Source organism: Ictalurus punctatus, chromosome 7 (assembly GCF_001660625.3).
Source record: "Ictalurus punctatus breed USDA103 chromosome 7, Coco_2.0, whole genome shotgun sequence".
Classification (NCBI taxonomy): Eukaryota; Metazoa; Chordata; class Actinopteri; order Siluriformes; family Ictaluridae; genus Ictalurus; species Ictalurus punctatus.
In genome coordinates, this window is record NC_030422.2 from 11,968,763 (window position 1) to 11,981,454 (window position 12,692).

At 42.2% G+C, this 12,692-nt stretch overlaps 1 protein-coding gene across 2 annotated transcripts in view; it reads right to left on the bottom strand.

Moving 5' to 3' along the window:
* Positions 1 to 210: 210 nt before the first annotated feature.
* The window catches only part of LOC108267490 (low-density lipoprotein receptor-related protein 8), a 33,268-nt gene continuing 20,786 nt past the window's right edge, over positions 211 to 12,692 (bottom strand). For both annotated transcript variants that reach the window (XM_053681155.1, XM_053681154.1), the window contains exons 6-18: positions 11,853 to 11,975; positions 11,635 to 11,757; positions 10,451 to 10,570; positions 10,123 to 10,248; positions 9,175 to 9,346; positions 8,392 to 8,619; positions 8,059 to 8,177; positions 7,773 to 7,912; positions 6,589 to 6,730; positions 5,022 to 5,174; positions 4,495 to 4,743; positions 3,687 to 3,755; positions 211 to 2,817 (exon numbers count right to left, since the gene is read on the bottom strand). In XM_053681155.1, coding sequence (XP_053537130.1) covers positions 2,519 to 2,817; positions 3,687 to 3,755; positions 4,495 to 4,743; positions 5,022 to 5,174; positions 6,589 to 6,730; positions 7,773 to 7,912; positions 8,059 to 8,177; positions 8,392 to 8,619; positions 9,175 to 9,346; positions 10,123 to 10,248; positions 10,451 to 10,570; positions 11,635 to 11,757; positions 11,853 to 11,975 — 2,063 coding nt within the window. In that variant the 3' untranslated portion in view covers positions 211 to 2,518. The remainder of the gene's footprint in view (positions 2,818 to 3,686; positions 3,756 to 4,494; positions 4,744 to 5,021; positions 5,175 to 6,588; positions 6,731 to 7,772; positions 7,913 to 8,058; positions 8,178 to 8,391; positions 8,620 to 9,174; positions 9,347 to 10,122; positions 10,249 to 10,450; positions 10,571 to 11,634; positions 11,758 to 11,852; positions 11,976 to 12,692) is intronic.

Consider the following 12,692-nt stretch of genomic DNA (forward strand, 5'->3'; position numbering starts at 1 on the left):
GTGTGTGTGTGTGAAGTGATGATTCCAGATAAAGGAGCTGAAAGAAAATGGAGGCAAGACATCATTAATGTATGGCTTCAGTGCACACGGTGTGACATTGTTAAATCCGTAGCACCATCACATCTTATTAATTTTACAGTCAATAGAGATTTCTGTGAGACGCTCGAGCGAAAGAAGAGAAGACACGCGGCTCTGAATGTTTTTTTATAACAATCCACAGAGAGAGAGATTAAAGAGAAGCTTAAAGAGGAAATGCACTGAGATTCAAATAAAATAAAAGGAGAAACGTACTGAAGTAAGGCACTAAAACAAGAATGTTCATTAAAATAAAGCTGCTGCACAAAATAAGTGAATAAATGCATTAGTAAGAAAGGGGGAAAAAAGAAGACACAAAACAACAACAAACATCAATAAGAAGACAAAACCTTTGGAACATACTTTATATTTAAGAAAGACCTCATTGTTTTTATACAAATAAATTAAATGGCCAACGTCATCTAAAATCTTATGTACATTTACTTTTTTACACAATCGTATCAAAATTATTTGTATGAAAACTTTTACAGTAAGTTCAGCTTTCACACAAACAGGCGCACACACTCTCTCTCTTTCACACACACACACACACACACACACCCATCCATGTTGTGAATATTTGATGGAGAGAAAAAAAAAAAAAACTATTGTTTTATCCCCAAAGTTCTAAATTCAGATTGTGTAACTCCCTGAGACAATACTGCACACTCCAGTCCACACGTGAGGTAAAGAACCTTGTGTACTTCCTGTTTCCTGTAAGCAGGTTTCACCAACACAACACACGGAGTGTTCCACTGACTAATAAACAACTTCTTAGCTTCATTTTATTACAATGCTAACGTAGCAGTTGATGCAGCGCTGATTTTCCCTCCTTTACTGCAGTCTGGAAGAAAGGAGAAATGAGTGAGACAATAACAGAGCGAGAGTGAGAGAGAGAATTCACTTCGACATTGATAAATTCGAATGTCCAAAATGCGACCTCAGGCTGAACTAATTGTCTTTAGGGTGAGGGTTCTATACCCCCGCCATCTGATTACCATAATGGACTGTTCCATCCAGTAAAGCTGAAGAAGCCTTAGTGAGTATCAGAGGCAAAGGGTGTGGCTCTCTGTGTAGCAGTGTGTACTAGTGTTGTCAAAACTCACAGTTTGAGCATCGATGGTTGCTGAGGTCAGAAATAACTGCCTTATTGTTGTTGCTGCTGAAATCTGAGTCACTAAGGCTCAAAACTAAATAAATAAATAAATAAAATAATAAAGTACAAAACGTAATTACACACATAATGTGATAAAATGAAAACGTGCTCGGAAATGTTTGCGAAATTTCCTTTTTTCTTTAACCAGACGTTTTGTGATTTAAAAAAAAAAAAAACTTTATGTAATGACTACTTCCTGCAGCAGCCTGCTGTTGCATAGGGTTTTATTATTATTTATTATTATTATTATTATTATTATTATTATTATTATAAAAAAGTAACATTTGGCACGTTTCCATGAAGACTTTCATGTTTATCATAAAACTTCCTGTCTTTTTTTCCCTTTACAACGTATTGCGATGATAAAAACAGAACAGACGAATTCTGTGACGTCATCGCGACGTGCATTCAGCCGACGCCCTCTTTGATTCATGTGCGTCGAACAAGAGCACAGCTAAAACTCTCATTTACCAACAAGCATCTCTGCGAAAGAGCGCGCAGAACTATTTTGTGCGATTGCAATTTTGCCGATTCAGGTAGTTTATTGCAAAAAAAAAAGCAGCAACGTTTTCAAAAAGCTGCAGCAAAATCAAGTGATTTTGGCCGCAACAATCACAAAAAAACAGCAAAATCCTGTACGGAAGTATAACTATTGACTCGCTGTCTCCATAAACACGAACACCTGTCTGTTCTGTCTCAGCGAGAAACAACATGTACACGACGGACAGCGAGTGAATTGATGTTTTTATACATAGTTATCTTTTATCACAGAGAAACTAAAGTACGATTATATAAAAGATTTTAAATCACTGCGCTTTCAGGAAGTGTCTGGGACACGACCTCAGTGTTCTCGCTATCTGCAAAACGTGCACTTTTTTGTTTTAGGAATATTGGATGTACAATAGCGGTATGTTGCATAAATATTCTTAAAACTCAAAATAATACGGTGTTAAAGTCCTAAACATGAAACACTGATATTTTCTGTGCATCAGTGACAGTGAACCGCCTCTGTGCTCAGCTAATTTAATTATTTATTTGCCTTAGCACTTTCTCTGTCTCTCTCTCTCCTTCCTGAGTAAAGGAGGCGGGGTTTCTGCATCTCTACAGCACTGCGTCTAATTGCATCTTTACATTACTGCTTCCTTTGAAATTCATCATTCACGCATCGGATCGTTCGAGATGTACACGCCCCTGCTACGTATGATCTAGGGGGTGTACAAACTTTCGACACTCGGCCACAGCTTGGTGTCTCGTCACGCACTTTAAACATCGAGTCCTTGCCGCCTTTCACTTGGCGCTGGTGATGGTGGGCGGCTCCGTGTACCAGTGCGGGACTGGATCCGTGACGGCACCACCCAGAGGCAGGGCGATGAACGGTGGACACGTCGCCGTGCCGACCACAGGCACTGGGTATGGTGGGTGGTGCGTGGCGAGCCCCTCGCTCCTCCCGATGTGGATCTCGTCCTCCTCGGTTTCGCCGGTGCTCTTCCGGTACACTGGGTTATCAAAGTTCATGCTCTTGGTGCTCCTGAGTCTCCAGTTACGATAAATCAGACAGGAAGCGGAGAGAATCAGCACGAACGCCACTGCACAGACAACAGGAAGTGCACATGAATACAGGAAGTGCATGTAGCCACAGTGGTGCTTGAAATTTTGTGAACCCTTTAAAATTTTTTTAAAATTACACTTCTGCATTGATATGATCCAAAACATCACCAGATTTTCACACAAGTCCTAAAAGTAGAAAAAGAGAACCCAATTATAAACATAAGACAAAAATATTATACTTGGTTGTGTATTTATTGAGGAAAATGATCTAATATTACATCTCTGTGAGTGGCAAAAGTATATGCACCTCTAGGATTAGCAGTTAATGCAGGTGAAATTAGAGTCAGGTGTTTTCTATCATTGGGATTTGTTTAATCAGGTTTTCTTTGTCTACTTTTAGGACTTGTGTGTAAATCTGGTGATGTTTTAGGTCATATTTATAGAGAAAATGTAGAAAATTCTAGTAATATTAGTGTATTAATTGAAGTTAGTTAAACTGCAGCACTTTGCGAGTTAAACACTCAGAAGGAGTACAGTACGAGACACTGAAAGGTTCTGTCTGACATCTTGAGTAAAAAAAAAAAAAAAGATTTACTTTATTATATAATTTTAATAATGTTATAATGAGGACCAAGACTTTATGAGAACCTTCTTCTGAATCGTATCATTCCAATATCTTTATTATTATGTTTAAACGCGCGAGAGTGAGAGAGAGAGAGTGAGAGAGAGACAGGGAGATGAATGGATGATCATTGATCTGCAACTGTGGTGTGAGAGAGCGGAGGGAATTTACAGGCAATAAAGAGAAAAGCAGTGTCTCACACACACACACACACACACACACACACACACATAGCGTTCAGTGCACTAAAAATAATCTGGTCAGCAGCTCCTGGGGGGGACGTACCAATGGGAATTCCAACTCCGAGCACAGCCACGGGCACACTGTGTCCAAGGAGAAACACCCCGTTTCCAGCTAGGAGAGAGAGAGAGAGAGAGAGAGAGAGAGAGAGAGAGAGAGAGAGAGAGAGAGAGAGAGATATGAAGAGACAGAGATGCAGAAAGAGATAGAAAGAGGACGATGAGTAGAAAGGCAGTTAGACAGAAAGAAAGAGAGATGGAAAAAGAGATGCACAGAGAGATGGCGGGAGAGAGAGACAGAGAGAGATACAGAGAGCAGGATGAGGAGGAGAGAAAGGTGGAAGAGGATAAGGAGAGAGAGAAGTTGAGAGAGAGGGAGAGGATAAGGGGAGAGAGAGAGAGAAGTGGAGAGAGAGGATAAGGAGAGAGAGAAGTTGAGAGAGAGGAAGAGGATAAGGGGAGAGAGAAAGAGAGAAGTGGAGAGAGAGGATAAGGAGAGAGAGAAGTTTGGAGAGAGGGAGAGGATAAGGGGAGAGAGAGAGAGAGAGAGAGAGAGAGAGAGAGAGAGAGAGAGAGAGAGAGAGAGAGAAGTGGAGAGAGAGGATAAGGAGAGAGAGAGAAAAGTTTGAGAGAGGGAGAGGATAAGGAGAGAGAGGGAGGATAAGGAGAGAAAGAGAGAGAGAGATTAACAGACTAAATGTAATAAAATGGAGTGAGAGTAAAATGAGCTTGTAGTGTTTGTCATGTTTCATTCTCACAGTGTTTTATATTCTAGCTTTTAAAATGTCAGGTTACCATGATGACACACACACACACACACACACACACACACACACACACACACACACACTCACAGTGATGGGACAGGTTGTTGGTCTCGCCTATAGACGTGCTCAGCAGCACAGTTGGGATCGGACTGGACTCTGCTGTGATGTTCAGCATGGGCTCTGATGGAACCATCTTCTCCTGAAAGGTCACGATCTCTGAACTCAACAAGACTTCTGAGGTCACCATGTCCACTCCTGCCTTCGTCACAGACTCTGACTCCACGGTGCTGTTTGGAGGAAAGCTGGCGAACGTTGGCGCGACTGTGACGTTTTGAACTGGAAGTGGAAGACGTTACAATAATTATTATTATTATTATTATTATTATTAGGATTTCTCACATTTAACACACAACAGCCATTAAACAGGAGCGCAACATCATAAATAAAGAAATAATAAAGTCCCCGTTACTATAGAAATGATAAGGTACTACAGCGAGTTTAATAAACTTGTGCTACTCTGTAGACAATTAATCAACATTTTCTGACCAATCAGAATGCAGATGGTGGCCACAGTGTGGCGATGTAGGCTAGTTAGAGGGTGTGTGAGGACTCACTGGGGACACACACTCGCGTGTCCGGACTCAGCTCTTCGCCGTTGGGACAGGCGCATGTGTATTTGGGTGAGTGATCGCTGATCTGAGGAGCGCGCAGGCACAGGAAGGCACAGCCACCATTACTCACGCCAGCCAGGTTACAGCTATCTGCGGCTACACACACACACACAGTTAAACTTAAACACTGTAATGCTTGAAAAAGCACCTTACATGCACCTGCTAAACCGGTGTGAGCCTGTATTTACACATTTAACCCTCTTATGTTTGATGAGAATTGACGTGTGTGTTTCTCAGGCACACATTTATATGAGTTGTATTATTTTTTGTTTTATTAATATTTTCATTTACTCCGTTTTTAACTCTAGTTAAGTTTTTGCTAAGGTCACGTGAAGTTTAACCCAACACTGTCTGTGTTATCAGCTGTTCATATTCACTTCTTATTCTGCAAATAAATCACCCAAACAGCATAAACTGTAACCTTCGTAGCTTTATTCATAGTGCTGTCCTTTTGAAGAAGAGCAGAGCAGCGCGGCGCTATAATTAGCACGTAAAGTCTTCCAGCGTTATCGAGTGTTCAAGCTGAGATGCAAATCAAGCTGCTGGAAGATCAAAGTGAAGAATAATTTAAATAATATTACCGGATCAGCAAGGTTCAGCCGAAAGGGTTCGGCCTGCACGGACAGATTGTCGCCACCTGCTGAGCTGCCTCTTAACACCTTCAGGACTTCAGGGACGACTCTGTGCCGTTATTTGACCTTTGAGAAAGTGAGTCTTCCGGCTTCTGCCGAGTTCCACTCACCTTCGTCTGACTTTCCTGTTTCTTTCCTGTGCCGCAGCAGCAGGAGCTTACAGAGATCTGTAGAAGGTGATCCGGGTCACGCCACCAATTAAATCGCAGGGTTTGAACTCCTGACCTGCTTCATTATATCCTCTATAAAAATACAGCAGTGTCACGGCGTCGAATAATACATCACTCTTACCTAAGTCTGTTAGACTGGGCATCTATCGCCAGCTGCGCTGAAACACACATACTGTAGGAAATAGAACGTACAGTGCAGTTGCAGTATTGGGCACGATGTAATCCAGACTGGATTATAAACCCGAAGATATTATATATTACACACAGTACACTAAAGCAGCACTTAATGTACAACATTGTTAATTGGTTAATGTTCGACCAGATTTGAACATTTTCAGAATGAACTTTAGATAAAATTATGAAAATAGTGATACAAAAGTCCAGCGTGACCTGTAGTGAATTAGTGTTTCCACCATTTTTTTAAATTAAGTAATTGGAAATTATTATTTTTTAATTTACCAATTTTTTAATGATTGGTAATTAAAGTAATTAGGTGATTAAATAATTAGCAATACTGTAATTGGTAACTAATTTATTAATTGGTCATTACGTTATTGATAATTAAGTAATGGGTAATTAATTTAAGTAATTAAGTAATCGGAGAACGTCTCTGAGAACAGGGAGCCGGCGCAGAATAAAGGATGAGATATTTGAAAGACATGTTGTGTAAACAGTAATAAACGGATGGATAACAAGACTCCACCGAACCTTGGGGCTGACTCAGCTGGTGGAACACCACTATATCGTGCGGATCTTTGAGCCGTTCAGCGAGGCTGGTTACATCCTGCCCAGTGAGCCTGTTCGCACTGTACACGGCCCCCTTCTCACGGTCCGTCCAGTACACACGATCCTGAACAAAAGATCAGAGACAAGATCTGAGAAAGTAAATGGAGACGAGGTGAAGTAACGAGCAGCAGCAGCTACGGTGCATCGAACCTGAACACGGGCCACGTCTCCTAATGCCGCATTCATCCGGTTCATCTTTTAGTTAGCAAGTTATTATTCTCCAAACTAATCGATAAGGATGTGACTATCAACAGAGATTTTAGGAAGGAAGGAAAGAAGGAGACCCTCAGGGGGTGATGCGAATCAGACAACTGATTATTTAAGGTTCATCCCTGAATGTTTTTTATTAGGAGTAATAATATGACTCAGGAGCTGAACTACACCACCACAGTGTACTGCGGGATTAATCATCACTTGATGACCTACTTATCATTTAAGTCCAGGAAGCACATTGACATAAGTCGGCTTAACGCTGTACGAGTTCGAAATCAGCGTCGGATTTAAAGGCGTAAGAGCCGCTACGACGCTCGTCTAAAATCCACCAATAGGAGGACGGCAAACTCTCAGGACTGTTACAAATAAGGTAAAAACCATGGCAATAAATGAAAAACGCTCACTCTGAAGAAGGTTTGTGTTTGTGCGAGCCTGTTTTCCTGAATCATGTTTGAAGACGTAAGTATTAATATTTTTTGGGTCTATCACCACACAGTCTGTTGTAGAGTTCAGAACAGAGTTTATTGAGATTCTCGTACAGTCCTCATCATCGCCTCGATCGCTTTAATGAATAAATCTACAGGGGAAAACGTAGACCAGTTCCTTTAAACAATGTGAAAGAACGACTGAAGTGTCACCACAGACTCGGACGAATGGCTGTAATTTGATGTGGCTCCTTTGTACAGAGACTCTCGGAGCTGTCGGATCCTTAAATGCCTTTTACACTCAAACGCCGTCGTAAAACTCCAAGTGCCTGGACCCACAGATGCAATGTTTCTCTCTGTCTCTCCTCATCAGGTTTTCTCCTCATTGCTGGTTTCGACTTACGCTGGGCTTCGATCGGTACCATTCGTCCCGGGAACATAAATCAAGACACACACACACACAGTTACCTCGAAGACGGCGAGGGTGTAGGGATGGCTGAGTCTCTCGCTGGAGGACAGGATCACTCTGCGCTGAGCTCCGTTAAAGTCCACGCTGGAGATCAAACGTAGCTTTGAGTCCACCCAGTACAATCGTTTCCCAACCACATCTACACAAGAACAGACACTAGATCAGACTTGGTCAGAACTGTAGCAAAAACAACTGCAGCAACACCAACGGGACAAAAACGAACCCAGATGAACCTCAAGCAGGCGCTGTAGGAGGTAAACAGCTGATAGTGTGTGTAGCTCATACCCAGCGTGATGCCGTTGGGCCACTCGATGCCCTCGGACACCAAGACCTGTCGGTCCACTCCATTCATCCCCGCCTTCTCTATCTTGGGCCTCGATCCCCAATCAGACCAGAACATGAATCTGAGGAGAAAACAAAAAGCAAACATCAGAGAGTACATCATGTGCTTGTTGTGAAACTGTTTTTTTTTTTTTTTTTTTTAAACAGAGAACATTTTAATGTAAAAACAATTGTATGCTTGTTTTTACTACTGTTATTTTATTTTGTGGAGTTACTATTAATAATAATTAATGATAATCCTATGCGTGAAAGCCGTTAAAGCACTTTTTCTCTCACCCTTGCTCTGGAGCCACGGCGATGGCCCTTGGTTCAGTCAGATCGGTGTGGATCAGGACGCGCCTCCTGCTGCCGTCAGACGAAGCCACCGAGATGGTGCCGTGACCAGAGTCGGTCCAGTAGAGGTTGTGCTGGACCCAGTCTAAAGCCAGACCCTCTGGGGAGAGCAGCTCCGAGTCGATCAGGGTCATGTGATGGGCCGGGTCACTCGCCTCATGAATGTAGGCACTGAGTACGTTGGGGGTAAGGGTATATTCGAGTTAATCGTTAGTTAAAATGACTTCTCGTTGTATAATACATTTAAGTAGCAGTTACTTCTATTCTCATAAAGGCTTCATTACACATTTATAAGCACTTAAATTATTATGGACTCACACAGGAGAACAGATTAACTGTCTAGGGTCTTAAAATTCCTTAAGCAGATAAATCCTTCCTGACATAAACAAGTCACATTGTAATTTTGCACTAAGCTTGTATTACAAAACACGCAGCTTGCTCTTCTATTATTAAATACATCTTTTGGAATAAATAAGAATAATATGTACAAGATTTGTAATCCACTGATGATGCGAAAAATAAAACAGTATAAAAATCTGAGCTCTTGTGGCCTCCTGCAGTCCTGGGATTTGAACTCAAACCCTTCTGATCACTGCTACACAAGCTGCATTGCTGGGCAACACTTCTAGAGAAGGTTATTATAATTCATATAAGCGGCGTACACCTTTATTCCTTTGGGGATTAAATACAGGGACGTGAGCGTTTGAGAGTTGGGGGTCGGGTCACCTGTAGATCTTGCGCTGGAAGCCGTCGCTCCAGAACATGCGGTTGGCAGCGACATCCACGTCAATGGCCACGGCGTTTTTCTGAGTGGGAACAACCTGCGTGTAGTCCCGCTTCACCAGGTCGATGCGCCGGATCTCGTGGCGGTTAGTGAACATCAGGTAGGGACTTTTTCCTGCACGGCACACAACAAAATGGCGTCCAGCTCATCGTATCTATGCCGTTACATTCCTGATACTGATTGGTCACAATTTCATATAAAAAATTTCCAGCTCGGTTTAATTGCGGATTAACACGCTCGTTCCAATACTTTATTGATTCTACGGCGAAGTTTTATTTGATTTTATGGAAGGAGTCTCCAATGACAGAGGTAAAGCTGTAACTTAAGTTTTCCGACTTCTTCAGGACAGTTCTTTGCGGTTTCTCGCCAACATGACAAGCTGTTTTTTTCTTCTTTCAACTAAATAAATAGATAGATAGATAGATAGATAGATAGATAAATAAATAAATAAAGAGGCTGCTGAAGGAACGACTGTTTACAGCTGCTGAAACGTAAGCAAGAACTATCCTGTAACTATAAACAGTTAAAAAGTGTGACTTATCGTTCGTTAATGAATAGAAAACTAAACGGTGGAAAATTTGCAGTGTTGTAAGAGGAATAAAAACACTGAGATGCGTGGTTATGGGTAAATAATGAACACACACACACACACACACACACACACACACACAGGATTACTCAGAATTTATTGCATCTACGCTGACTGATTTAATTTTGATCTCTGGTTGATTGGATTGGTCTGATTAGTGTGGGCGTCCAGACTGCAGGCTCAGGCAGTTCAAGGCACGCTGATGCAATGACTAACTCAGCATCTTTTACAGCTGCTGTATCTCAACCTGAAAGCCTGCGACGTCTTCCGCAGTCAAGGAGCTGAAATGACTGATTCTCACCCTCGGCTTTGCAGGTTCTGCTCACAGGGTCCGTCTCGTAGCCCAAGTGACACTCACACTTGAAGTCTCCTTTGAGGTTGATGCAGATCTGACTGCAGGCGTCCGGGTTCTCACACTCATCGATGTCTGTAAGGAGAAACACACACACACACACACACACACACACACACACACACACACACACACACACACACACACACCTTTTTCTAATCCCTGCCGCTTATATAAAACCGTTATGTACAAATGTTAGAATTAATTTGGACAAAAATGAAAGGGATGAAAATATGTTTTACGTTATTACTAAGAGTGTTTTATTGATAAATTTCACCTCCACATGTTCTTTTATCCAGGAGTTTGTATCCGGCAGGACACTGACACTCGTAGCCGATGGGTCGATCCACACAGATATGAGAACAGCCTCCGTTGTTCATCGTGCATTCGTTTAAACCTGCAGATAAAAAAACCCCCAATGTACTATAAAAGTATATCACACTTTTAAAGCGTCTTTCATACAGCACACTGATTGGTTGGTGACGGATCAAGATCGTCTCAGATGTTGAGAGAAACACACACTGTACTGATGCGCGTTTTGTTGCTTCTAGAGCTTGAGGCTTGTGGGAAGCTCTGTGTGAATCCCAGTTTAATGAGGCAAAGGAGAGCCTGATGATGAGATGGCTTTCTTTTTCCTTCCTTTTTCTCCATGCAGTTCTTCAATCTATCTCTCTTTCTTTGGCTCAGGGTGAGGCGCGAGCCAGGTGTTCATTATGAGGAGTTGGCGTCCTGACAGTAAACAGGGAAATGAAGGATCAGGGCTGGGAGGCTTCGGGGCCGCCATATGTCCCACATTGTGAATGAATGAGAGAGAGAGAGAGAGAGAGAGAGAGAGAGAGAGAGTCCAGGAGTAAGCAGTATATGGAAATGTGACGTGCTTTAAAATAAGAGCAGGAAATGTCCGCTCTTCACTCAGTCTCCCTGTGTTTATCAGAAGAAACCTGTTTGACTCATCCTCAACTTTACTGAGATATTTGATTCAAATAATTAAAGGGTGTTAGTTATTATCAATATTACATTATTATTAATAGGGAATTAATGTTCAGATGCATTAAAACATCTCATTTGACATCTCGATTCCTCTAACTTCCCTTTTATGAAGAAGGCGTGGCCTCTGTGCAATTCGGTTCTACTGAAGGGGGTGTGGCCTCTGTGCAATTCAGTTCTACCGAAGGAGGTGTGGCCTGTGTGTGCCAGTCCCAGTGAAATAGGCGTGGCCTCTGTGCCAGTACTGCATAAGCAGGTGTGGCCTCTGAGTCAGTCCTACATAAGGAGGCGTGGTCCATGTGCCCTTCAGTGCCAGTAAAGGAGGCGTGGCCTCTGTATCTTGATGGTTTTGTGTTATTGATTGGCTGCAGTTTGATGGTTTTTATGCGCAGAAACATTTTACACAGCACTAGTTCTACACTTTTGCTCTAGCTGGCTGCAGGCTCCTAACTCCCCCCTTCTAAAAATCCTCACCGCATTCCCTCTTGGGCTCGTCCGATCGGTCCTTGCAGTCCTTCACATCATCACACACCTTTGCTCCGTCGATACACTCTCCGTTTCTACAGAGGAACTTCAAAGGTCCTTCACACTTTGTGGCTGCAGAGAAGAAGACAAAAAGAGACAAAAAAAAAAGTATTAAACACAAATGATTATAGCCATTACCACACACCCACACCCCCACACCCACACACCATTAACACAGCCAGCCTCATCACTCCGGTCGAGACAGTCGAAGGCTTTATTGCACTGCTTGATGCCGTGGATGCAGGAGCCGTCTCCACACTGGAACTCATCAGGCCGGCACGTCAGGAGAGCTGCAGACACACACACACACACACACACACACACACACACACACACACACACACACACACAGCTTAGAGCAGGATACACACACGCACACATTTTTCCCCTGGAGCACACCATAATCTTACACTGATAATCAGAGAAAACATCAAAGAGAAGGAAATTAGCTGTGCATTTAAGGGGCTTTTTATCGTAACAAGCAGCAAGCAAATACGCTTCATTAAATAAATGAATTAACAAGCAGCACTTGTTTACACACACACACACACACACACACTCTAGGAGAGAAATGACATTAATGACTTAATAGCACATTTTTTCCATTTTCGAAGAGTTCATTATCTACAGGACATTTGACACACTTGGGCTATACATACATTTAATTTTCTTCCTCTGTTTCTGTCTCCTGTAGATCGCTGTTTATCTGTCTGTAGCGTTCACAATCAAACCCATCAATCACGTGAAAATAAAAATGATTTTACTCATGTTAGGTAATGCTTGTATTATTGTAGTCAAGACCCATTTAAGACCAAAACCCATATCTACTGAGGACCAAGAATTTTAATGACCAAGACAAGACCAAGCCATCACTACCAAGACAAGATTAAGACACATAATGTACCAACCAAGACCTAATACAAGACCCAGACTAACTCAGACCAAAAACAAGACCTATACCAACTAATGCAAACACCTAAAAAGCCATACCAACCAAGACCATAACC